Source organism: Hippopotamus amphibius, chromosome 8 (genome assembly GCF_030028045.1).
Source record: "Hippopotamus amphibius kiboko isolate mHipAmp2 chromosome 8, mHipAmp2.hap2, whole genome shotgun sequence".
Lineage (NCBI taxonomy): Eukaryota > Metazoa > Chordata > Mammalia > Artiodactyla > Hippopotamidae > Hippopotamus > Hippopotamus amphibius.
The window spans coordinates 101,789,498-101,815,336 of record NC_080193.1 but is presented as its reverse complement, the minus strand read 5'-3'; the positions used below and the strand labels follow the sequence as shown (position 1 = coordinate 101,815,336).

General features: G+C 34.2%; 1 protein-coding gene across 3 annotated transcripts in view; it reads left to right on the top strand.

Moving 5' to 3' along the window:
* NBEAL1 (neurobeachin like 1) overlaps positions 1–25,839 on the top strand; it is a 151,212-nt gene that overhangs the window by 115,273 nt on the left and 10,100 nt on the right. For all 3 annotated transcript variants that reach the window (XM_057744659.1, XM_057744661.1, XM_057744658.1), the window contains 13 exons: positions 213–343; positions 3,598–3,707; positions 6,899–7,016; positions 8,149–8,246; positions 10,033–10,149; positions 12,937–13,026; positions 16,306–16,415; positions 16,854–17,026; positions 18,019–18,113; positions 22,735–22,851; positions 23,236–23,397; positions 24,043–24,191; positions 25,590–25,725. In XM_057744659.1, coding sequence (XP_057600642.1) covers positions 213–343; positions 3,598–3,707; positions 6,899–7,016; positions 8,149–8,246; positions 10,033–10,149; positions 12,937–13,026; positions 16,306–16,415; positions 16,854–17,026; positions 18,019–18,113; positions 22,735–22,851; positions 23,236–23,397; positions 24,043–24,191; positions 25,590–25,725 — 1,606 coding nt within the window. The remainder of the gene's footprint in view (positions 1–212; positions 344–3,597; positions 3,708–6,898; positions 7,017–8,148; positions 8,247–10,032; positions 10,150–12,936; positions 13,027–16,305; positions 16,416–16,853; positions 17,027–18,018; positions 18,114–22,734; positions 22,852–23,235; positions 23,398–24,042; positions 24,192–25,589; positions 25,726–25,839) is intronic.

Below are 25,839 nucleotides of genomic sequence, written 5' to 3'. Positions count from 1 at the left end.
ATGTTAGTAACCAAAATTATAGTATTTAGTTCCTGACAATAGAATAAGAAAAATTATCATAAGGAGAGCAAATTTTGTTTTTAGACATTAAAGAGAAAGGGTAAATGAAGAGAAGCTAATCATGAGGAAACCTGAAGGAAGTTTAAAGGTTTGTTTTATCCTGTTGTTGCCCTCATTCAGTATCACTGTTCTCTTTCAATCTCCACTTGCAGGTTTGACTGTGCAGATCGACAATTCCATTCCATCCCTGCTACCTGGCAGGCTCTCATGGACAATCCATATGATGTGAAGGAACTTATTCCTGAATTCTTCTATTTCCCAGAGTTTTTGGAAAATCAAAATCGTAAGAAATAGGAGATTAAAAATTGGACTGCACAGGTCCCAATGGAGGTCCTGAAGAATATCTTTTAGTACTTTTTTGTGATGACCTATAGATTATTTGAGGTTCATTCTGTCTGTGTATTATTCAGTGACAGGGCTTAAATGATGTCCAGGTAGTAGTCTTACCTTCTACAGAAGTGATACAGTGAATAGGATAAATGAGTCAAATTCAAATTGGTAAGAGAATTTGTCAGAGTACAGTGTTTAGTAGAGAAGCAAAAAGTGGCTATATGCTATTTCAGCCATACAGCCACGTGGGTTAAAAGTGTTTGAGTTAGATAAAATGAAGATTTATACCAGGGGTCAGCAAACTATAAGTTCATGGGCCAAATATGTGGGCACACTCATGTTTATAAATAAAGTTTTATTGGAATACAACCATTTTATTGGAATACAATTCATTTACATAAACTGTAGCTGCTTTCACAGTATAATGGCAGGTTTGAGTAGTTGCAACAGAGACCAGAGGGCTCACAAAGCCAAAAATATGTATTCTTTGACCCTTTGTAGAAGTTTGCTGACTCCTTTTAGAGCAGAAGATAGGAGGCAAGTTGAAAATAATGACCGGGTATAAGTTACCGCAGTATTTGAAAAACCATATTATGTTTTTGAAGAGAAGAATCATAGAGTGAAATACAGACTTTAAAAATATCCAAATACTTTTTCTATGAGGTATTTTTAGATTTATTGTAAGTACAAATAAGGAAATTGGCAAGGTTTTTACTACTGGTGTTCTTCAGGGAAATTCCAATGTCAGAGGGCTGTGAAACTTCTTTTTCCTTCCCTTCCATGTAATGTTAATGTTTGACCCCTTGCTTGCTCAGTAGAATGGTTTGTCCTGCTGATGAGAGCATCTCAGGGCTTCATGACCTCTGATCGTGCACTCTGGGACAGCTTGTTGGAGGCAAAGCATCTGATTCTCAGAGTAAGGCAGTTAGAATTGATCACCTTCAGAAAATCAGGTGCAACTGTTGACTGAGTCTGATCCTAGACTCTTAGTTAGCCAGGAGACTGGCGTCTTCTAAAACAGAGTTTCTGGGATAGGAGGGATGGGCAGATTAAATTTGGATACAGAATTTAAGGTCCGCTTAGCTTGACAGTTTCTGACATTCACCAGAGCTAGTTGCTGTCTTATACTACTGTCCTGGTGGGCTCCATTTCTAATTATACATTGCCTCTTTATCTGAAATGAGCTGGGTAGGAGAAAGCAAAGTGTGCTAATTAGAATGACAACAAATGTATTAATATAAAATCAGCTCAAAATTGTGCGAGCAAGAAAATTTTAGTACTTTCCATAATAAAAATCCTGAGATATGGTAACTTAACAACACCATCAAAGCCAAGTTCTTTCTGTATTTTTATTTTGCTGGTCTGGGTGTTTTGGCTTTGTCCTTGGCTCGTTACTGTCATGATTACAGATGACTAAAGCAATTCTAGGCATCATAGGGAGATACAACAGTGTCTTAGAAAGAAGTGGAACTTTTAATTCTTCGTGTTGTTTCTTAAGATTGAGAAACCGTTTCTCATAATCTCCTTCACTGTCCAGAGCTGGGTTATATACCAACCCCTTTGCTAGTCACCTGCAACAAGCATGAAATACAGGGCAGGATGGACACTTGAATAAAAGCAAGGTTCTGCTCCCAGAGGAGGAGGAATGGCTATCAGGTGGCCAATAATACCTGCTATACAGTAATTGGGTTGAGGTCACAGACCCTGTGCATCCTGTCAATCTATGACATTTAAACCTCTCTTCAGCGTTAAGGAGACACTGATATTTTTAGGCAGCTTCTTTAATAAAGGTCTTTTGTTTTAACGCTTTTCCCTTTACACACTGTATGAACAAGAAAATCTCATCTTTGGGACAATTTTGTCAAAATACTGTGTTCTAACTAGTATGAGCAAATCTTTATTATGTCAGTATGTACCTAAAATAGTGGTATATAAATGTATTGTTTTTCTGTAAGACGAGTGAGTTTAAGGTGTAAGTTACACCAAAAAGCTCTAAGGAGCTATATTATGTAAATTAACCATTAGAGGGACTATGTTAATTATTTTTAATATAAGAAGAATGCTTGGGACATCCTTGGTGGTCCAGTGGTTAAGAATCCACCTTCCAGTGCAGGGGGCGCAGGTTTGATCCTTGGTCCGGGAACTAGGATCCCGCGTGCTGTGGGGCAACTAAGCCCGTGCATGGCGATGAAACATCCCATGTGGTGCAGCCAAAAATAAGTTAAAAAAAAAAAAAAAAAGAAGAATGCTTACTGTTGCATTTTTGTTCAGGTTTAAAGTTTTGGTCATAACTATAATTTCCTCTACTTTTTTCAGCAAAAAATAATTACTCTGATTTATCTTGTAATGACTACTTTTAAACTAACTTATTTTCATTTACCTTTTTAATCTACTGATAAAATGCCTTCCAGTAGACAAGAATTATTTTTACCTGTTCAATAAATTTATAACAAGAAGATAACTTGATGGAGGGAGGGATAGATTGGGAGTTTGGGATTGATGTGTACATGTCAATAGACAGGTGCATTTAAAATAGATAGCCAACAAGAACCTGCTGTATAATACAGGGAACTCTGCTCAATACTCTGTAATAACCTAAATGGAAAAAAAGTTTGAAAAAGGATAGATATATGTATACATATAGCTGAGTTGCTTTGCTGTACACGTGAAGCTAATGTGGCATTGTTGATCAAGTATACTCCAATATAAAATAAAAATTTTAAAAAAAGAGAGAAGGGAACTTGATTCTCACTTTTTACTCTTTTTTTTTTATGTCATCCTCTTTTTTAAAAAATTTATTTTATTTATTTATTGACTGCTTTGGGTCTTCGTTGCTGCATGAGCTTTCTCTAGTTGCGGTCAGCGGGGGCTATTCTTTGTTGTGATGCGTGGGCTTCTCATTGCAATGACTTCTTTTGTTGCCGAGCACGGGCTTTAGGCTAGTGGGCTCAATAGTTGTGGTTCATGGGCTCTACAGCACAGACTCAGTAGTTGTGGGATCATCCCGGACCAGGGATCGAACCATGTCCCCTGCATTGGCAGGCGGATTCTTAACTACTACGCCACCAGGGAAGTCCTCACCTTTTACTCTTAATAAACGAAGAAAAAAAGCCTTAAGTTTTGCTAAGGAATGTACCCTTTTATTTGTTTTACTTGATTTATTTAAATCTAAAATGATTTGATACATTTATCTTTTACATGTCTTAGAATTTAACTTAGGTCGTCTGCAAGTTTCCAAAGAACTAGTAAATGATGTCATTCTCCCCAAATGGGCTAAGTCAGCTGAAGATTTCATCTATAAACACAGGAAAGCTCTGGTAAGATTTTTGTATTTAGTTATTAGACAAATCAATAAGGAAGATATATGTGTTTTCCAGGTGATGGAATAAAGCATATTTATTATTTTTGTAGATTGATTTGTAATCTATTATATATGCTGTTTTAGAAAGTATAATATAGTAATTTATTTTGAGGTTATGAATCTTCTGATATAGTGAGACTATAGTAGTACAGTCCCATGGATATAAAGCAAAAAAATTTCACTTCTATAAGATAGCTACCTATTGTATGTGAATCTGTTTCAGTCACCAAACTGGTATAGTTTTTCACAGTTCCCACATTTATTTCAAATCTAACAAGGATAAGTACATTTTTTTCCTCTGAAGAATTTCATTAAGTTTTTAATGACAGCTAAATAAATCCTAAATGTCACTTAAAAATTTTACTAGTCTTTAGCTACATTTCCATTTTGGAATTGAAGGACTAGTGAGAGTTAGTTTAGTGTTGCTATTGTGTTATTATCTTGCAGATAATGTTTTTCTCCCCACAAGAGCCCACTTAGTTTTCTATCTAAACTGAAATGTTGCAGATTCTGAAACTAAATAGGCCAGTACTTGGAAACATTCCTTGTCATTAATACATAGTCAAATTTACAAAATTCAGGACTACATTATAACATTTGTAAGCAATAACCCCATGCATGAATAAGGCATTGGGAAAAAATAAAACAACTCTGAAAAATAATCTCTTACTTTTTAACTGGGCAGGAACTTCTCAGATGCTTTCTTCTGTGTTATTTATGACATTAAGTAGGGGTCCAGGATTTTAGGAAGACAGACTCGTTATTAATAAGATGTTTGAAGTTTTTGTTTGTTATGTATTGCTGTGTAACAAAGTATCCCAGAATTTAGTGGCTTAAAACTATAGCCATTTTCTTATTTCCCACTCTTACGTGAGTCAACTGGTCTCAATTGGGCGATTCTTCTGGTCTTGCTTAAGGTTCTCATACCCTTGCAGTCATACGGCAGCTAAGGTTGGAGTAATCTGTAGGCTGCATTGAGACACTGGGATGCTGACTTTTCTCCCTCTTTCTGTAGTCTCAGGATATCTCTTCGTGTGGTCTTTCTAGATGAGTAGCCAGACTTCTTACATGGCAGCTCAGGGCCCCTAAGAATGCAAAAATGGAAGCTTCTACACTTTCTTAAAGCTTAAGGCTGTGAACTGTCACAGTATCACTTCTGCCTTCTTGTAATGGTTAAATAGTAACAGAATCAGCGCAGATTCCAGAGGAAAGAAAGTATACTCCATCTCTTAATGGTGGGAGTGAGGAAGAATTTGCACTTACCACAGACACAGACACAAACACAGAGGCTGCCCTCTGGCCACAAAATATTAACATTCCATCTACATGCAAAATGTACATACTTCCTCTCAAGACCTTCCCAGAGTCTCAGCTCGTTAAGGCATGGTTCTGCAGACTTTTTCTGTAAAGGACCAGAGAGTAAATATTTTTGTGGGCTATAAGCTTAGTCTGTGTGGAAATTATGCTATTGTAGTACGGAAGAAAATGAGGTATTGGCTGTGCTCTGCTGATCTACACATGGGGCTGTTAGTAAGCTTTGGCCCACAAGCAGTAGTTTGCTGATCCTTGATGAAGACATGAAGCCTGAGGTTCAGAATCTTATTAGTCATCTAAATCAAATCCATGTGTGGATGAAAGTACTCTGGTGTGTCTCCTCTTGGATCTGAAGACTGTGAAGCAGAGAGACACAACAACAGTGCTGTAACAAGGACAGGAGAACTATAATAGACACTAACAGTCAAAAGGGAGAGAGAAACCAGGCACCTCTTGTTTAAAGCAGTTCAGAATTCCAGTGGGGACATGCTCTCAGTCCTTTATTAGGGTGCAGTGCTATTCCCTGATATTGGTTCTCCATGGATCTTATTGTTCTGCCCTTGGGCTCTTGGCTACTCAACCCTGTCATTCTTTTCTAAATTAAAACAAAAAACATTGTTTACAAGAGTATCTTTGCCAGCCTCTTTCCTAACCATAGTAAGTTGGAAGCCAAAAGTCTCTTTTATTTTTTGAACAGTTTTTATCTTTTTCAGCCTGAACTAACACAATTTCTTTTAAAATGTAATGGGTTTGTTATGCATCAACTCTGTTGGGCAAAAAATCATTCCACATTACAAGGCAGTCCATTGTCTCCTTTGGGCTGAGTGTGAGGCTACAATGGGAAAATATCCTTATGATTCTTAAGATGCTTTATTTTCTAGTTGAGTGGGTCTGTGACACACAACCTTAAATCTTTGCGATCTTAGCAGATTGTTTTATAGCCACATTCTTGATCTAAACTTTAGCCTGAGGCCATATTTTTCTGGTAACATTCTGATTTGATCATTAACTTAGGTGGTTTCTCACTTTGAGGGTCTTTGCTCTTTAGTGATCCTGGAAATGAGAAATAATTTTCAAACCCAGCAAGACCCAGCTCCTTTATTTCTTTTTAAAATTATACTTAAAACCCAAACACTTTATTTTTAAACGCATCTTTGCTTCTCCCACACATTATCACAGGCAGCTAAAAGAAGCCAGTTAGTGCTTAAGAACATTCTGCCTAGAAATCTCTATCCCCAGATCCAAGAGTTCATTAGGTACCCTTTCTATCTTTCATATAAGTGAAACATGAGTCCCCTTTTCTCCTGTGTCCAATAACAGTTTCCTTATGGTCTTTCAAGCCATCACTAATAGGCTCCAGGAGGTTCTTTAAGCCTCTGACTGCTTCCAGGTTCACCTCTTAGCAGGGAGTATGTGGGGGGGTGGAGGAAGTGATTTTTCAACAATCTTTAATCCACCCCAGTGTAGTTTCATTGTTTCCTTGAATTGAATTTGTAGACAACTATTTCAGTGGAAGTTTCACAACAAAGATGTATTCCACAGCTATCATTAATTTTTTTGTTCATGTTTGGACTATTAGAATATTTATTTTCTTCACCCATTAGGAGATGTATATGTAGTAAATATTAATAAATATGGTGTCTACATTATACTAGATAGAAAAGAGTCAGATTGGGCAAATGTTTAACATGATTTTGAGATAATTTTATTTACAGTGGTAAAATTTGTGTGTGGAAATACTTAAAATGCTCTTACTTTTTTAAAGGACTCATCTTTACATTGCAGTTGGAAGGTATCTCTACATTAATTATTAAATTTGTTTTTTTTTTGTAGGAGTCTGAATATGTTTCTGCTCATCTTCATGAGTGGATAGATCTGATTTTTGGCTATAAACAGAGGGGGCCAGCTGCAGTGGAGGCACTCAATGTTTTCTATTACTGTAGTTATGAAGGTATATGCCTGTACTTTTTCTGTTACATGATGTTGATAGAAAATGTTATTTAGTATGTGTTTATACATGGTATTTTGGACATAACTATTTAATACAAGAAAGACTGCATTTAAAAAATAGCGTATTGATCTTTTCTATTTGAAAGACTGCTGCTTTTTAAAAAAAATAGTTAAGTGTATATACAAATCGAATTATAAACGTCAATTATAATTAAGTTTGTATATATATGCCATTTTTATATATATGCCAATTACGGTGGCATAAAAGATTTTGACCTCTGGCCATATGTGTCCTATTCAGTTGGGTCTGAATATTCCATATTAAATTGTTAGCAGACATTAAGGAAGACTTTCTAGAATTATGAATAACAAATTCTTCCAGTGATAATAAGATGTCATTATTTTAGTGTTTAGCTCAGGATCAAGAACATTTTCTGAAGGCTTTGAAAGGCTTAAGAAGGAGTTCTTTTCTAATCCTTACACAGAGCTCATAGTTCTAAAGACTATGAATAGTGTGAAGTTTTGTGAATTTGAGCAGAGCCCACGTGACTTTTGGTAAATAGACAAGCATGTTTTTACCTTGCTGTATTCATTTGATAACAGTTTTGTAGGAAGGTAGTATAGCATGGTGGTTAGGAGCATAGACTTCGAAATCAGACTTTACCTGGTTTGATCAGTTACGAGCTATGTAACAGTCCCTATGAAGTATGGCTGGGTATAATCAGATAGCCAGAATATCACCTTTCCCAACTTTTGTTAGATAAAGTAATTTATAGCGGTATTTTTGTGTGGTTATTACACTTGTTTCAACTTAACTGTCATGAAGAAAGCAATCAGGTGTACTATGAGTATAGTGTGTATTTTTCCAAGAGAAACTTTGATAGATTACCAGTTAACTTTTGTTTAAAACATTCTAGTTTTAAATAGTTGGTGGAATTTATTTTTATACATATTTAATATCTGAAGCTTTACTGATTTTTTGAAAATTACCGCTTTGTAGTGTTTTTATAAATTGATGAATGGAATAATATTTTGTTGAAAATATACTAATCAGTCTCTGATACATTAAACAGTTGTGTGGCTTGCTGATTTGTTTCTCTCTATAGTGAACTGACTGCCTCTCTTGGTTTTAGGAGCTGTGGATCTGGACGCCTTAACAGATGAGAAGGAAAGAAAAGCCTTAGAAGGGATGATTAACAATTTTGGGCAAACACCTTGTCAACTGTTAAAGGTAAAGCATAAAAGTTATTGGTTACCTAACTGTAGAATTTAATTGCTAAGGAATAGTTCTGCTAGTATTTAAATGACTTAAAAGCTTATTTCAGAATTATCTAGAATTTGGAAAAAATTACTATCACTTAAAAAGTAGATTTAAATGATTGTTCCCTATTTTGAATGACAAAATATTGCAGTCAAAATCCACATATTTAGTCAATTCCTCTTAAGTCACAAAGGATTTATATTTAGTCAGAAAGCCAGTCACCTTTATTTTGTTGTTTCTGGGAAAGGAAAAGGTGAGGTTGAAGACCTGTATCAGGTGAGCTATTACTCCCTTCTTTATTTAAATGGAAAAGAAGCTCTAACTGAATACCAGTTAGATTATACCATTAAAAATGTTCTAGTACTGAGACTCATTGCATGTACAAGACTTTTAGTAGCTGACATCTGCCCAAAAGGGCTCTTACCATCCAGAGCCCAAACCCAGTCCTAAAAATCAAATTGTAGAATATATAAAATCAAAGTATAAATATTACTATATTTCTTTTCCATTCCTAGTATCTGAAGTTAAATTATTACCTTCCTGATTGCATATGTTTCTTGCATATAGTTTGTGTGCAATAGGTATTTGTTGAATTGAAATCTCCACAGCTTTAACAACAACAGTATATCTAAACTCTGGCTTATAGGTGTACTTCTGTTAATTCAGTTATCAGACCAAGCTTTATAGTTGTTGCTTTTCCTTAGCAACAGTTTTTTGAAGACTCCAACATTGATTTTTGCAGAATATTCATATTTGAAATTGCCTGCTGATAGTTAGAAAGCAGAAGTGAATAAAACAGAACACTTCATGGATTTTGAAATACATTCTATAATGTTTTGGCAGCAGCTTTTCTTTTTTTTTAACAAGTGTAGGGCTAATTAGTTTTTATGATTAAAAATGACATTAAAAATCAGCTTTTGATTTCAAATAAAGTGAATACTACTCACATGGGTAATCGAGAGCTAAATATTGAATCAGAGCTGTCAAATTATTTCTGATAATTTAATATTTTGCAGTGGAGATAGAAGAATCCTGTTTAGATGAATGCTATTCTGCATTTTAACTGCGGCATTGGAATGTTAATTTGATTTGCAATTTTCTTATTATTTAAAAAGGTGATACTATCTTTTGTCTCTGACATTAAAGTTAAGGAACAATAATAATTTATTTGAAAAGCAACGCAGCAGTATCTATAATTTGATTCTAAGAATATTGGCATTCAGATCTTATCCCAGGAATTAAAGATTCACTCATATTATAAATTTTGACTTTTGAATAATGCATTTAATTTTACCAAACATACACATAAGCATGTACCATATTTATGATACTTTTCTACGTGTTGAAAATCCAAAAATGAATATGACTTATTTCCTGACTTTAAGATACCTGTTGTCTAGTTGGCAAAGACCATAACCAACTACATGTAATCCAACATAGAAGGAAACAAGTACTAAATAAAATGCTAAATAATGTAATGTGCTGAGGAAAATAATAAAAGAGGATAATTAATTCTGACTTAGAAATTCAAGAGAGATATCAGTAAGAAAAACTTTAAAGTTGAAGTAGGATTTCTTTAGGAATGAAGAGGGCAGGAACTCTGCCAAGTGAATTGTCTGAGCAAAAGCCTGGAGTTGTCAACAGTGCATGGTATGTAATTCATCATAGCTAGAGACTGGTATGTATGAGGGATGATATAGTGAGAGATGTTTTAATGTAATTATGGAATTATTTTTTTCTTAATTTTTTTTTGAAGGAACCACATCCTTCTAGATTATCAGCTGAGGAAGCAGTGCAGAAGCAAACCAAAACAGACACTTCAACCTTTAACCTGTTTCAGCACCTCCCTGAACTCAAGTCATTTTTTATAGAGGTAATAGCTAACTTGATATCAAAGGATTTTCTCTGAATTCTGTACACTTCAGTGTTCCTTTTATTCTTTAATGGAGAAGGTGGATTTTAATACTTAATCCAAAATAGTAAATAATACTTCAGTAATATGTTCTTAAATTTTTGAAAACAACCTTGTTAAAAGCTTTTGTTTGCTGCTGAACTGTTTCTCTTGGCTTTCTTTCTTCTAACTTCATGTTTTCCTGAAGGAAACATAAGAAGGCAGCATCATTTGATTTAAATTGCTTGTTGTGTCAGTTGAGATGATATGCAGAGGAAGTCCAAAATAACTTTTACAGTGTCTACTCATACATAACATATGGCCTATGAGCCATATTGTTAATTGCTACTATCAGAAGGAATAGTCAAGTGAAGCAAGATAGATAGTGCTGTTCTTGAAAGAGTGCCTTCAAATTCAAGTGTTTAAATGTACATATTGAATGACAGTTGATCCTTTAACAACACAGGTTTGAAGAGTGTGGGTCCACTTATGCATGGACTTTTTTCAATGTTAAATACTACAGTACTACATAAATCTGGGATTGGTTGAATGTGTGGGTGCGGAACTGCCGATAAGGAGGAACCACATATACAGAGGGCTGACTATAAATTATATAATGCATGGAGGGTTGCTGTCTCTAACCCCGGAGTTGTTCAAGGGTCAGCTGTGCTTTGAATAGTCCAGAATGTGAATATGAAATGCATTCATACCTATAAATTTGGTTAGGGCAGATAATATTAACTCTTTGGGAAGAATAAAAAATGATAAGTTATTAAGAATAGATTGCAGATGTGCATAGAACAAGCAGTAACTCTCATGCCGTACAGCAGAGGTTGGTAAATGTTCTTTTAAAGGGCCAGATAGTAAATATTTTGGACTTTGTACCTAAAAATAATTTGAAGGTGCTTATTTCTTCCAGTAATGAAATGTGACAACATGATTTTGTCTCCCAGGAAAGCTCATTAGAGTCTCAGCACCCAAGATACTTGCTGGGGGCTGGTCACAGAGGTACTTCATGCCTAGCAGATTCCCCAATTCTAGACTCCCAAAAGAAACACAGGTATTCAGATGGCTGTTTGCACAAATAGTCTAGGCATAGTGAGCTATGTGTATCATTGAAGACAACTTTTATATCAGTGTAAGGGAGTTTTTGCCTGCCAAGTTCCCTGATACAAGTCAGTAGTCAGTCTTGCGAGCAGCCTTTTTGATAAAAGGAGAGCAGTCTCAGTCCTGCTATGTTAACTTTTTACTACACATAGGGCAACCCACAAAAACCCTATATGACCCCTAAACTGATGGACATGTGATATGATATGTAATGCTGATAAAAGTATTTTCATCATGTCTAATCGTTTGTGGTATTGTTTTTATAGTATAGTACGTTCTGAGTTCCCTTTGCAGGTTCAGTGACATTTGCCCCTCTCTGAACCCACTCCAAATCACAGGGTAGCTTTCCCAAGGGCCAATATCTGGAACAGGATAAAGAACACAGTAGGTATCCTTGGGTACCAATAATTGTGAATCCTTTTTCATCATCATACAAGAAGGTGTTTCCCACTCATTCATATGAAAAGAGAAGGCCTCTTTTGGGTCTCTTTTGGTATTAAAATGGTGAAGAAAATTGATATAGCAGTGAAAGCAAGGGCTTATTAAATGGATTTCTTCAGAAACCATTTCCATTTATGCTTTTTAAAATCAGTTGTCTTCTCTCTTTTCTCTGTGCGTGCTTTCTTTAGTTGCGGTGAGTGGGGGCTACTCTTCGTTGTGGTGCGTGGGCTCCACATTACCGTGGCTTATCTCGTTGCAGAGCACGGGCTCTAGGCACGTGGGCTTCAGTAGTTGCAGCACATGGGCTCAATAGCTGTGGCTCATAAACTCTAAAGCGCAGGCTCAATAGTTGTGGCGCACGAGCTTAGTTGCTCCACGGCATGTGGGATCTTCCTCGAGCAGGGATCAAGCCCATGTCCCCTGCATTGGCAGGTGGATTCTTAACCACTGTGCCACCTAGGAAGCCCTCATCTTCTCTTGATTAATTCACAGTATGAAGAGAAAATATATGCACTAATCTTATATGGTTATACTTCATTATTTAGTTCATATAAAGCTCTTAGAAAAGCACCTGGCACATCATATGTACCCAGTAATGTTAGGTTATAAATTACCTAATAAATGTTAGATGTAATTTTTGAACTGTTGTCATCTCAAGAAACTTATTTCAAAGTATTGTCCTCTTTCACATTGTAATAAGATAATGGCATTTTGAGGACTATCTTTATTTTCTGGTCCTTCGTTGTGGCTTTCCAGGAGGCCTTCAGGTAATGGAATACATCTATTTTTTGAAAGATAAACCCAAAGGGAAAATTCTGTAAGCTCTAACTAGTTTTCCCATTTCACTTATTTGAGAAATGTTTTCTTATATGGCCTATATTTTCTACTTTATATTCATGTCAGTATGGCATGGGAAAATGAAAGATTTTAAATCGCTGGCTGTTTTAAATGGTTGATGCTCCTTGAAATCTACATTCTTGTTTAACAGCAGCATAGTGGAATACAAGAAGGTGATGGGTTTCAGAACTTTCAAGTATGCCATTAAAACATGATATATAATTCCTTTCCTATATTTTAAATTAAGTGATGATATGTTTTGATAGAGTAAAATGCTATGCCACAGGGTTTGTCTTTATTTAAAGAAATAGAAGTTTTCAATAATTTGTACCTAATAGAGATAAGTAAAACCAGCCACTAAAACCTCTATCCTTTATTTTATAGGGAATTAGTGATGGTATTCCACTAATAAAGGCCATTGTCCCCAAAAATCAGTCTCGTTCTTTTATGTCACAAGGCAGTCCTGAGTTACTGGTAAGTTGATTTATACCTTTTTCATACTGCCAAGTCCATATCTGGTATAACTTATGGAAAAAATTGAGAAAATAAAATTTTTTCAAGTCTTTTTTAAAAGTAATAGATAAGGGAATTCCCTGTATGCCAAGTGGTTAGGGCTCCAGGCTTCCACTGAAGGGGGCAGTGGCCAGAAAAATAAAGGTAAAATTTTTATAGAATTAATTTGATCAAGTATAAAAATGTATTTTTTAAAAAAATTATTTATTTATTTATTTATTTGGCTGCACTGGGTCTTTGTTGCAGCATGTGGAATCTTCATTGCTGCATGCGGGATCTCCATTGTGGCATGTGGGAATCTTTGGTTGCAGCATGTGAACTCTTAGTTGCAGCATGTGGGATCTAGTTCCCTGACCAGGGATCGAACCTGGCCCCCTGCATTGGGAGCACAGAGTCTTAGACACTGGACCACCAAGGAAGTCCCTAAAAATCTATCTTTTATTTACACAGCTTTTAAGTAGTTCTGTAATTCTAAAGTTTGATACCAGGAAATTTTGTACAAGAAAATTATGATATAACATCTTATTAGATGTTAAAATTTATCGTAAATTTTATGAAAATAATGAGAATGAGATATAATACAGAATTGATAAAGGTCTGTCCACATGCAGGACATATCAGTGAGTATGTGAATTTTGTCATTTAATCCACCTAATAATCCTGTGAGATAGACACAGTTATTATTTCCCTTCTACAGATGAGGAATTAAAGTTCAGAAGTAACTTGCTCAAAGTCACAGAGCTAGCAAGTAAGGGATCTGGGACCCTGGCAAATGACTAAACCTAGGTCTGTCTTATTCTAATTTTATGACTTAGAAATGATAAAAATTGAGCACAGCACAGTGAAACAGTATAGATTCCAGAGTTAGACATATTTTATTTTAAGAACTTTTATTGATATACAGTTAACATACAATAAATTGCGTATATTTAGAGTGTACAGTTAGGTATCCCAATCTCCCAATTCATTCCCCCCAACCCTCCCCACTTTCCCCACTTGGGGTCCATATGTTTGTTCTCTAAATCTGTGTCTCTATTTCTGCCTTGCAAACGGGTTGATTTGTACCATTTTTCTATAGCCCGCATATATGTGTTAATATACAATATTTGTTTTTCTCTTTCTGACTCACTTCACTCTGGATGACAGTCTCTAGGTCCATCCATGTCTCTACAAATGTCCCAGTTTCATTCTAGACCTATTTTTCTAATTATCCACATTGTGTGTTTGCTTAGAAAAAACGTCTAGAAAGTATATATCTAGTATATACTATATAGCTGGTTAACTAGTATAGCAGGTTAACAATGTTGTGATAGTTTCAGGTGCATGGCAGAGGGACTCAGCCATGGTATACATGTATCCATTCTCCCCCAAACTCCCCTCCCATCCAGACTGCCACATAACATTGAGCAGAACTCCTTGTGCTGTACAATAGGTCCTTGTTGGTTATCCATTTTAAATATAGTAGTGTGTACATTTCGATCCCAAACTCCCTGTCTATCCCTTCCGCCCATTCTTCCTCCTAGTAACTGTAAGTTTGTTCTCTAAGTCTGTGAGTCTGTTTCTGTTTTGTAAATAAGTTTATTTGTATCATTTCTTTTTAGATTCTGCATATAAGGGATATCATATGATAGTTCTCTTTCTCTGACTTACTTCACTCAGTATGACAATCTCTAGGTCCATCCATGTTGCTGCAAGTGGCATTATTTCGTTCTTTTTAATGGCTGAATAGTATTCCATTGTATATTCATACCACATCTTCTTTCTCCATTCCTCTGTAGATGGACATTTAGGTTGCTTCCATGTCTTGACTATTGTAAACAGTGTTGCGATGCATATTGGTGTGCATGTATCCTTTTGGACCATATTTTTCTCTGGATATATGCCCAGGAGTGGGATTGTAGGGTCATATGGTAGCTCTATTTTTAGTTGTTTTAAGGAACTTCCATACTGTTCTTCAGAGTGGCTGTACCAATTTACATTCCCACCAATGGTGTAGGAGGGTTCCCTTCCTTCCACACCCTCTCCAGCATTTATTGTGTGTGGATTTTTTGATGATAGCCATTATAACTGGTGTGAGGTGATATCTCATTGTACTTTTGATTTGCATTTCTCTAGTAATTAGCAGTGTTGGACATCTTTTCATGTGCCTCTTGGCCATCTGTATGTCTTCTTTGGAGAAATGTCTATTTAGGTCTTCTGCCTATTTTTGATTGGGCTGTTTGTTTTAATGATATTAAGCCTCCTGAGCTGTTTGTAGATTTTGTAGACTAATCCCTTGTTGGTCACCTCATTTGCAAATATTTTCTCCCAATTTGTGGGTTGTGTTTTCATTTTGTTTATGGTTTCCTTTGCTGTGCAAAAGCTTTTGAATATAATTAGGTCCCATATGTTTATTTTTGTTTTTATTTCTGTTATTCTGGGAGACGGATTGAAAAAGATATTGCTGCAGTTTATGTCAGAGAGTGTTCTACCTATGTTTTCCCCTAGGAGTTTTATAGTGTCCAAGTCTCACATTTAGGTCTTTAATCCAACTTGAATTTACTTTGGTGTATAGTGTTAAAGAACAATCTGATTTCATTTTTTTTTTCATTTATTTTTTATTTTTATTTTTTTTCTTTTCTTTTTTGTTTATGTGTAGCTGTCCAGTTTTCCCAGCACCATTTGTTGAGAAACTGTCTTTCCACCATTATTTAGTCTTGCCTTCTTTGTTGTAGAAACCCACCATGGATGCGTGGGTTTATTTCTGGGCTTTCTATCCTGTTCCATTGATCTATATTTGTTTTTGTGCCAATACCATACTGTTTTGATGACAATAGCTTTGTAATATAGTCTGAGGTCAGGGAGCCTGATTCCTCTAGCTCCATTTTTCTTTCTCAAGATTGCTTTGGCAATTTATGTTCTAAATGATAGGTATCTTATTTTCATGGTAGAACCTGATCCTTGATTTCTTCTGACTGCCAACTAATAGGTGCTAGTAAACTTTGAGAAATTTTGAAGAAAATAATCTTACTAAAGAAAGATACATTGGGGCAACTTTTCTTGCAGTAGGATAACAATGAGCTTTTTAACCATTTGAATTATTTTAAGACCTTCTTAATGAATCTCATGTTTTAAGTACACAATCCCACACTATTCCCTAAGTGATAAATGCTAACATCATGTGAGCATCTGGTTAGTTTAGTCTATGTTGCTTTCTTTAATCTTTCATTTAATTTTTGTCCTCATGTGTTTCTTTTCCAGATAACAATAAGCATGAATTATGTTATTGGAACCCATGGATGGCTGCCTTATGACAGAAACATTTCTAATTACTTTACATTTATCAGGGATCAAACTGTGACAAATCCAAAGTAAGTAAATGAACATTTAAAGCTAGTAGTACCTTATTGCCGGGAAAAGCAAATAGATTAAACTTTCCAACTTCCAACTTTCCTGATCCTGGGATACCCTTATCTTGTCTTTATACTTTGAGGCTATTTACAGAATTGACAGTCTTACTACATTAGCTTTGTAAGTCAAGATTTAAATCTTTTTCACACTTTCACTGATTTCAACTTCTTTGTACTTAACCCTTGAGACTGTTTTGTTATATGTATTTTTGTTTAATGAATAATACAAATAAGATTAATGTATTTTCTGAATGTCTTTATCATTTATTAATAGACATTTCATATTGAACAGTTGAACAGACTTACTTTTTATTTCTTTTTGGAGAGATTAAAAAAAACAGTTGATAACATTCTAAGTGATCTTTTAAAGAAGAGTCTAATATTTAATTGTGTTTACAGAACTCAGCGTAGTATGAATGGCCCTTTTGCTCCAGGGCTGGAGATTACTTCTAAGCTATTTGTAGTATCACATGATGCGAAGTTGCTTTTTAGTGCTGGACACTGGGATAATAGCATTCAAGTGATGTCACTTACAAAAGGCAGAATTATTTCACACAATATCAGACATATGGGTAAGCATTAACTTCCCCCCCCCAAAGAAATTTTCTGGTTTTTTTTCCTAACCATAGTAGTAGTACATACTCCTTATAAAAAGCATGAGTTTTATTATATCTTTGAAGCTGAGTGAACTTTTTGATAGAGTTGTGTTTTGAATATTATATTCTTTCTTCAGGGATGTCTAACATATTTTGGGTATACTAAGCACCATATGAATTAAATATAGCTGTATAGTATCTGAGAGATGCTAGGCTAAGTCTTTGAAAAAACTAGTTGATAGAATAAGAATTCTATGACAAAATGGTAAAAAAAAATCTATCACAGTTGAATAAGAAATCAACTGTCCTATTACTTTGTTAGTAGTAAAGCATGAGAGAGGTAAAATTGTTGAATATAGTTTAACCTGGTGCTTCTTAGTGTCTAAGTCTTTTCAATGTAAGAATAAAACATTGAGTAGATATTTTCCTAATAAACCCATTAAGAAATGAAAGTGGAGTCTGCTACTAATTCTGGGCCAATGACTCCCAACATGTCACTTAGCTCAGGTTTTTACAGTTTAGGAAAAATGTATTTTATATTGTGAATTTCCAGTATAGTATATACTGTTTTGCTTAAGGACACATTCTGTAGGATTGCAGTTTCAGTGAGAGCAGAAGTTGAATGGGAATGAGAGACTGAGGGAGCAGAGAAGCAGGTCAAAATGAAATGGGGATCCAGTTCAAGCTACCTAATCTCCTGCCAAGATTTTGACAGGCATTCCCCTACCTCATATGTACTCTTCACCCTCAAAGAAGGATGGTCTCAGAGAAAGCTCTCCTACATGATTTCAGTACTGCTTCTTTCCCATGTCACTCTTTCCTAGTGCTTTCCCAGTGCCATTCCTACATTTCTCCCTGCTAGAACAACTTGTTGTAGTAATAGTTTGAACATAACCTAAAATTGCCCTTATAGTTCTGTTCAACCCAGACTATGCCATTTTATTTTTTTACATTCCTTTTTCTTACAGATATTGTGACTTGTTTAGCTACAGATTACTGTGGAATACATTTGATTTCTGGTTCCAGAGATACTACATGTATGATATGGCAGATAACCCAACAGGTAGTCAAACATTTAAATACTCTTGGTTTAGATCAGAGATTCACCCTGGGAATACTATTGAGATGTTCTAATAAAATAGTGAATTTTTCTCTGACATCGAATGTTCTCTGACATCGAATGATTATTTGAGCTCCTTTGCCTTCTTTTACCCCTCATTAAGTTCTGTCTTAATCACTTTTTCCCCTAGGTTTATTGTCTGATTCATGACCTTATCTTGTATTGCTTTCCAAAGATAGCTCCTTGTTAACTTCTTCTAGGAAACAAAAATTTTTTTTCTCATCTTTGTTAACATAATAATATTCCTATTTTTCTTTCCGGTGAAACTACTAGAAATTATAGATTTAGAATTTTCATCAACCTTATTGTGTACTCTTATGATGACGTGATGATGTTGGTACAAGGAAGTGTCTTTTTTGCTTACGGTTTTTGGATTTTCTACCTTGCTTATTAGAAAAAATAAACAGGATTTCTCTCCAAGTTTATAAAAATATTATGTAAAATAGTTCTTGTAAAACTTTTCTTGTTTTATTTTTTTACATTTCAATCTTTAATCCATTTCTATATTGTGTAATATAGAATGTTTAATGTTAGATATAATTATGTAGATTTATTATTTACATTATTATATAACAATATAGAATATATAGATGCATGATTTTGTTTTTTTCTGAGTAGAAAGTCATTTATGCCAGCATAAATGATTACCCACTGAAGTGGGTCTTTTTCTAGACTCCTCATTCTTTTACACTTATCTATTTCTTTGTCAATACCAAAATGTTTTTACTTTAGTAGTTTAATATTTGGTAAGCCAAATCCTCTCTCACTGTGTTTCCTTTATTAAAAAAGTATTCTCAGCTATTCTTATATGAGTATTTATTCTTCCATGTGAACTTTAAAAATATTTTAACTATACCCTCCTCAAAAAACTTCATTTTATTCTTAATGAAATCATATTTAATTTTTATATTAATTTGGTATGGCTTGACATTTTTATAATTTTTTTCCATTTAGGTCCTATACTTTGTTTTATTTGTTTTTAATTATCATATTTTTTATGACTGTTTCAGTGGGATTTTTAAAATACTTTTTTTTCTGACTATTGCTAGTATAAAAAAGCTATTGATTTCTATACCATTATCTTGTATCTAAGCTTACAAAATCGTCTTATCTAGCTCTCATAATTATTAGTATTTCTTGGATTTCCTGAAAACACGGTAGATATACATTCATGTGATCTGAAAATAATAGTGGTTTTCTTTACCTTTTACAATATACTAATTATTTCATCTTTCTTACCCTATTACATTGTTAATACAATAAAGCATGGAAATTATAGTGCGCATCCCTGTCTTATGTCTGATTTTGGTGAAATTGCCTTCACTGTTGTGCCATTTAGTATACTGTTTGCTGTTAGGTTTCACTAGTTGTGTTTTTTTTAATATTTCAGAAGTTATCTTCCTTCTATTTTTTTTTGGTAGCTTTTTAGTTTTAATAAAATTTCAATTTACAGAAAAGATACAAAGGTAGTACATTTTTGCCATTTGTCTTAGTAGCATTCTCTCTCAGTCTTTTTCCCAGTATCTTATTTTTTTGCTGAACATTTTAAAAGTTGGAGACTTTATGTTCCTTTACCCCAAACATTTCAGTGTGTATTTTCTAAGAACAAAGACATCCTTACACGTAACCACAGTGCAGTTATCAAAAATGAAACAACATTTATACAATACCATTATCTAATCCACAGTCCATATTCTCATTTTGTCAGTAGTCCTAATAATGTTCTTTACAGGTATTTTTCCTAGTTTCTCTTCCTGTTTTAATCTCTAGTTTTTCTTTTGCTTTTTTTTTGAAATTAATTTTTATTGGAGTATAGTTGTTTTACAATGTTGTGTTAGTTTCTGCTGTTCAGCAGTGTGAATCAGCTATATGTATACATATATCCCCTCTTTTTTGGATTTCCTTCCCATTTAGGTCACCACAGGGCGTTGAGTAGAGTTCCCTGTGCTATACAGTAGGTACTCTAGTTATCTATACATAGTAGTGTATATACGTCAATCCCAATCTCCCAACGTATCCCACGTCCACCCCGCTCCCCTCTTAGTGTTCAAATGTTTCTTCTCTATGTCTGTGTCTCTGTTTGTGCTTTGCAGATAAGTTCATCTGTATCATTTTTCTAGATTCCACATATAAGCGATATTTTACGATATTTTCTTTTGTCTTTCTGACTTATATCACTCTGTATGACAGTCTCTAGGTCCATCCACATCTCTGCAGATGGCACAATTTCATTCCTTTTTATGGCTGAGTAATACTCCATTGTATATGTGTACCATATCTTCTTTATCCATTCCTCTGTTGGTGGACATTTAGCTAGCTTCCATGTCCTGGCTATTGTAAATAGTGCTGCAGTGAACATTGGGGTGCATGTATCTTTTTGAATTATGATTTTCTCCGGGTATGTGCCCAGGAGTGGAATTGCTGGGTCATATGGTAGTTCTATTTTTAGTTTTTTAAGGAACCTCTGTACTGTTTTCCATAGTGGCTATATCAATTTACATTCCCATCAACAATGTAAGAGAGTTCCCTTTTCTCCACACCTTCTCCAGCGTTTATTGTTTGTAGATTTTTTTGATGATGGTCATGCTGACCGGTGTGAGGTGATATCTCATTATAGTTTTGACTTGCATTTCTCTAATAATTTGTGTTGTTGATCATCTTTTCATGTGTTTGTTGGCCATCTATATGTCTTCTTTGGAGAAATGTCTGTTTTGGTCTTCTGCCCATTTTTTTGATTGGGTTGTTTATTTTTATGATATTGAGCTGCATGAGCTGTTTGTATATTTTGGAGATTAATCCTTTGTCAGTTGCTTTGTTTGCAAATATTTTCTCCCATTCTCAGGGTTGTCTTTTCATCTTGTTTGTGATTTCCTTTGCTGTGAAAAAGCTTTTAAGTTTAATTAGGTCTGAGTTTATTTTTTTTTTATTTTCATTATTCTAGGAGGTGGGTCAACAAAGATCTTGCTGCGATTTATGTCAAAGAGTGTACTGCCTATGTTTTCCTTTAAGAGTTTTATAGTAGATCTTTATTTAATCCATTTTGAGTTTATTTTTGTGTGTGGTGTTAGGAAGTGTTCTAATTTCATTCTTTTACATGTTCTGTCCAATTTTCCCAGCACCACTTATTGAAGAGGCTGTCTTTTTTCCATTGTATATTCTTGCCTCCTTTGTCAAAGAGAAGGTGTCCATATGTGTGTGGGTTTATCTCTGGGCTTTCTATCCTGTTCCATTGATTTGTATTTCTGTTTTTCTGCCAGTACCATACTGTCTTAATTACTGTAGCTCTGTAGTGTAGTCTGAAGTCAGGGAGCTTGTTTCCTCCAGCTCCGTTTTTCTTTCTCAATATTGCTTTGGCTATTTGGGGTCTTTTGTGTTTCTTTTTTATGTTTTTTTTTGGTTGTTGTTGTTTTTTTAATGCAGTGTATTATGTTGAGACGTGTCCTAGAATTTCTGTAATAAACCCATATAATTCATGATGTATCATTATATTTTACTGCAGGATTTTAATTATTTCTCTACTTATAAGTGAAATCTGTTTTTATTCTGTCTTTGCATGTTTAGTATTGGGATATGCTACCTTTGTAATAAAATGAATTTGAGAAGAGTCCATCTTCCTTAAATAATATAGGAATTATTTGATTTTTAAAAATTAGATATCAGACTGTTACTCTTAGAGGAAGACAAATGTGGCCCAAGTAATAAGAGTGTCAGAGAGAATTCACCTACATTGTATAATGCAGGTAGAACGTCTGGGCATTTATCTGTGATACTCATAAACCAAATATCATGGCAACTACTCGAACATTCTCTTTCATAGAAAGTACTGTACCAAACAAAGCATGCTAAAAACAGATGAAGAAAACAACTCAAGTACAGAGATTCCCTGTAATAAACTGTGCTATTAAAAGAACATAATAAGAATATCAATTCAATAAAATAGGACCTCAAAGATGAAATTATAAACTAGCATAATAAGATGAAAAGGGAGATTGCGGAAGAATCAAACTGAGATGAAAACTAATACCATTACAATTATAAATAAGCCCAAAGCAGAAATAGCAAGGAACAAATTTGATGTGACTGAAAATCAAATTATTAGCATGGAAGAGAGATTTAAAGTAATCAAAGTGAATAGAAATGTAAAATAGAAGCAATTAGAAAAAGAATGATAGCTATAGAAATCAAAGACAAGTCAGCTAAAGATAATTGATGTCCCTGAAATAAGAACTCCAGTAAGTGAAAAAGAGAAAGTATTCAGATGTGCAATAGAAGAAGTTTCTTTGAAGTAAAGGAAAGAGTAATTCTATAGATTAAAAGGGCAAATAATATGCCTGTTAAAATTAATCCAAAGCTATCAACTTCGAAACTCCTCAGATTAAGTTTTTGAGCTTGAAAAGATTGAGAAGCCAAGGAGAAATCCATGAATGAGTACTTCTTTGAATAGACAGTGGTAAGAACTAGTTGCAACGTCAGTTTGTGATTAGACAGTTTAAATACAGTATAAACCTTTTTATAGGAAATAGCATACAATAAAATTACCTTTGCTTTTCTGTTTTTATATCAGGGAGGTGTTCCTGTGGGCCTAGCATCTAAACCTTTTCAAATTCTGTACGGACATACTGATGAGGTACTGAGTGTCGGAATCAGCACTGAGCTAGACATGGCAGTGTCAGGATCAAGGGTAAGATTTCACCTTTAAAAATACTGAATTTTTTTATACAAATTCAGAGGCAATATTTATATTTAAATTTTTTCCTAGGAGAAAAGGTGAAAGCATAGAAATTTTATGCTGTTTGTCTAAGACTTTGTAGAAGTAGAAAAATACAGAAAGAAAAATCTTAAAGAGACTGGATTCTATTTGGGGATTTTACTGGTCTTAAGAGAGCATTTTATGAGATAACATGCCATTTGAAATTTCAAGATTGGAATTTTTCCTACAATATATGTATCCTTGGCAGAATAATCATTTTCTCAGTTCCTTTCCCATATTTCTTTCTCTTGCTCAGTTTCTTTCCTTCTTTGTTGTTCTTTTCTTTTCTCATTCTCTAATATTTTCTGGATTTAGGATAGCACTGTGATCATACATACCATTCAGAAAGGTCAGTACATGCGGACTTTACGACCACCATGTGAGAGTTCTCTGCTCCTGACCATTCCCAATTTGGCTATATCTTGGGAAGGACATATTGTCATCTACTCCAGCATTGAAGAAAGTACCACCCTCAAGGTATATTAACAGTTTCATGCAGTAGGGCTAGACTATCTATAAGCTTGTCTTTTCCTTCCCACATTGTATACATATGAGGCATTTTGAAGAAGGAAAGAATACCATATTTTGAAAAGGATGTTTTCCTTTCATTATTCAATTTGTTCATTCCCTACCACAATATTAGCCTCATGTTTAATTTTGTTTTAGGGCTTTTCTATAGACCTATATGATTTCAAAAATAATTTTTGATTTTGTGGGGCTTCATAAGCTTAGGTAGAAATCACAACCAAATTAAATTCTTTTTGCACAAGGCAGGGTATAAATAAATAAACCATGAATTTTATATGCTTATTTCCTTTCAGTGATAAAGCTTTTTAAAAATTAGGAGAACTTTTTTTGTTTTAAGAATGTGGGTTTTGTTGGATGGGATTTTTAATTCTTTTGGAGGGGTGAGCATTCTTGTTTAATGTTTATTTGTTTAGCAATCTGATTGAAATCACTTTAAGAATATTGCCTGCATACTTTCTCTTTAAGTATAACCATATGTTTATTCCAGAATTTTAAACCCAGTCATTATTCTGTTATAGTCATAGTTTTAATTGGCAGTACTAAAACTCAATTTTAATTTGAGATCATTGAATTTTCTTCAACTAATCTTTGCAGGATAAGAATGCATTGCATTTGTTTTCTGTAAATGGCAAGTATTTAGGGTCTCAAGTCCTAAAGGAACAAGTATCAGATATATGTATAATTGGAGAACACATTGTCACAGGCAGCTTACAAGGATTCCTGTCTGTAAGAGACCTCCACAGGTAAATAATAATAATTATTGAAGTATCAGTTAGGAAAAGATGGTAGTATTTTCAACCCAGAGAGAGTAAAGTCTGTAATCTAAGATTTCTAATGTTTTTGTTTATCATTTATTATGAACATGTCTTTTTTTAGCAACTATGAAAAAAAATTGGGGACGCTAAAGTATTTCTGGATTGGTAAATGAAATATAGATGTACATCTTAAAAATGTAGAAAATTTTATGTTGTGTACATTTTACCACAATTAAAACAATTTTTTTAAATAGCTAGAAAAAAAATTTTCATAGCACCGACCCTGGGTTATGGATTTGGAAATTTGTCCAATTATAGTTTCAATTTTTAGAAACTAAAGTTGGGTTTAAAATATTTTTAAAATTGTGTTAAATATAGTATTTCTAAGGCTAACATATCTGTTCATGGTTATGTATGTGTGTGTTTAAAATTGGTAAGAAGTCTTTTGTTATTTAACTCAGTGAAGGAAAAGGTGCTTGAAAAGTGGGTATGTTTTTTAAGTTTGGTATTCTTCATGTTTACCAGCTTATATACACAAAGCACTGTTATTCCCTGCATGCCCAAAAACATTCTTTTCTTCTCTTTTAAAAACCTTATTGTGACTTATTTATACTCCTCATAGTATCTTGGCCCCTCCCAAAACCCTTTCTTCTGAATCATTTCCTGATCCAGAGTGTTCTCTTATTCCATGCATATCAGAATAACTTCTGTACCAACATCGCTTCTCTGTTATTGTATTTTCCTTCTCATTCTTGTCATTCTTTCTTGTGTGGTAGATCACTGAGTCCACATTTCAATAATATCCTTCTAATGTTTTGTATTACAACCCTGATTTTAGGGTATTGTTAGGAGAATCCAAAATTAGAAAAAATTAATGAAGTCTTTTAACAGATTAGTCTAGATCATAATATGTATATCCTAAGATTCTTCATTCTCTAATCGTAAAAGCTGTGAGGATTTTTCATAATGGGGTATTATATTTTTATATATTTTAAAATATTTTATATGCTATATTACATCTTTTAAGACAAAGCAAATATACCAATTTTATTGACCTTATTCCCTACCAACACATACTTTTTGAGTTTTTGCCCCTTTTATCCAACTTTCGCTTGTTAATCAACAAGGTGAAAATCATTTTGTGAGAGCACATATATAAGGTTAGAAGGAAAACAGATGTTGGAAATAGAGAAAAGTATTAAGTATTTTAAGTAATGCTATAAATGTGGGCTTTTGTGTCACTCAGGGTTTCTGAACCTAAGTTCCCACATCTGTAAAGTTAGGATGCAGAATGAGATGATCATTAAGTTATCTTCCAGGTATAAAATTCTGTGAATCCATTGTACATCCATGTAATTATGTTTCTGTTTTGTATTTCTCTTCTAGTTTGAATCTCAGCATCAACCCATTATCCATGCGATCGCCTATCCACTGTGTTTGTGTAACCAAAGAATACAGCCATATTCTTGTAGGATTAGAAGATGGCAAATTGATTGTAGTGGGTGTTGGCAAGCCAGCTGAGGTAAAACCAAGCATCAAGAATTTAATTTCCCGGACTGTTGGGGATTCCTTTGGTTCTTCTTTATTCCAGCTAAATCAGAAGTCTCCATTATGGATAAACAAATTTAAAAACAAA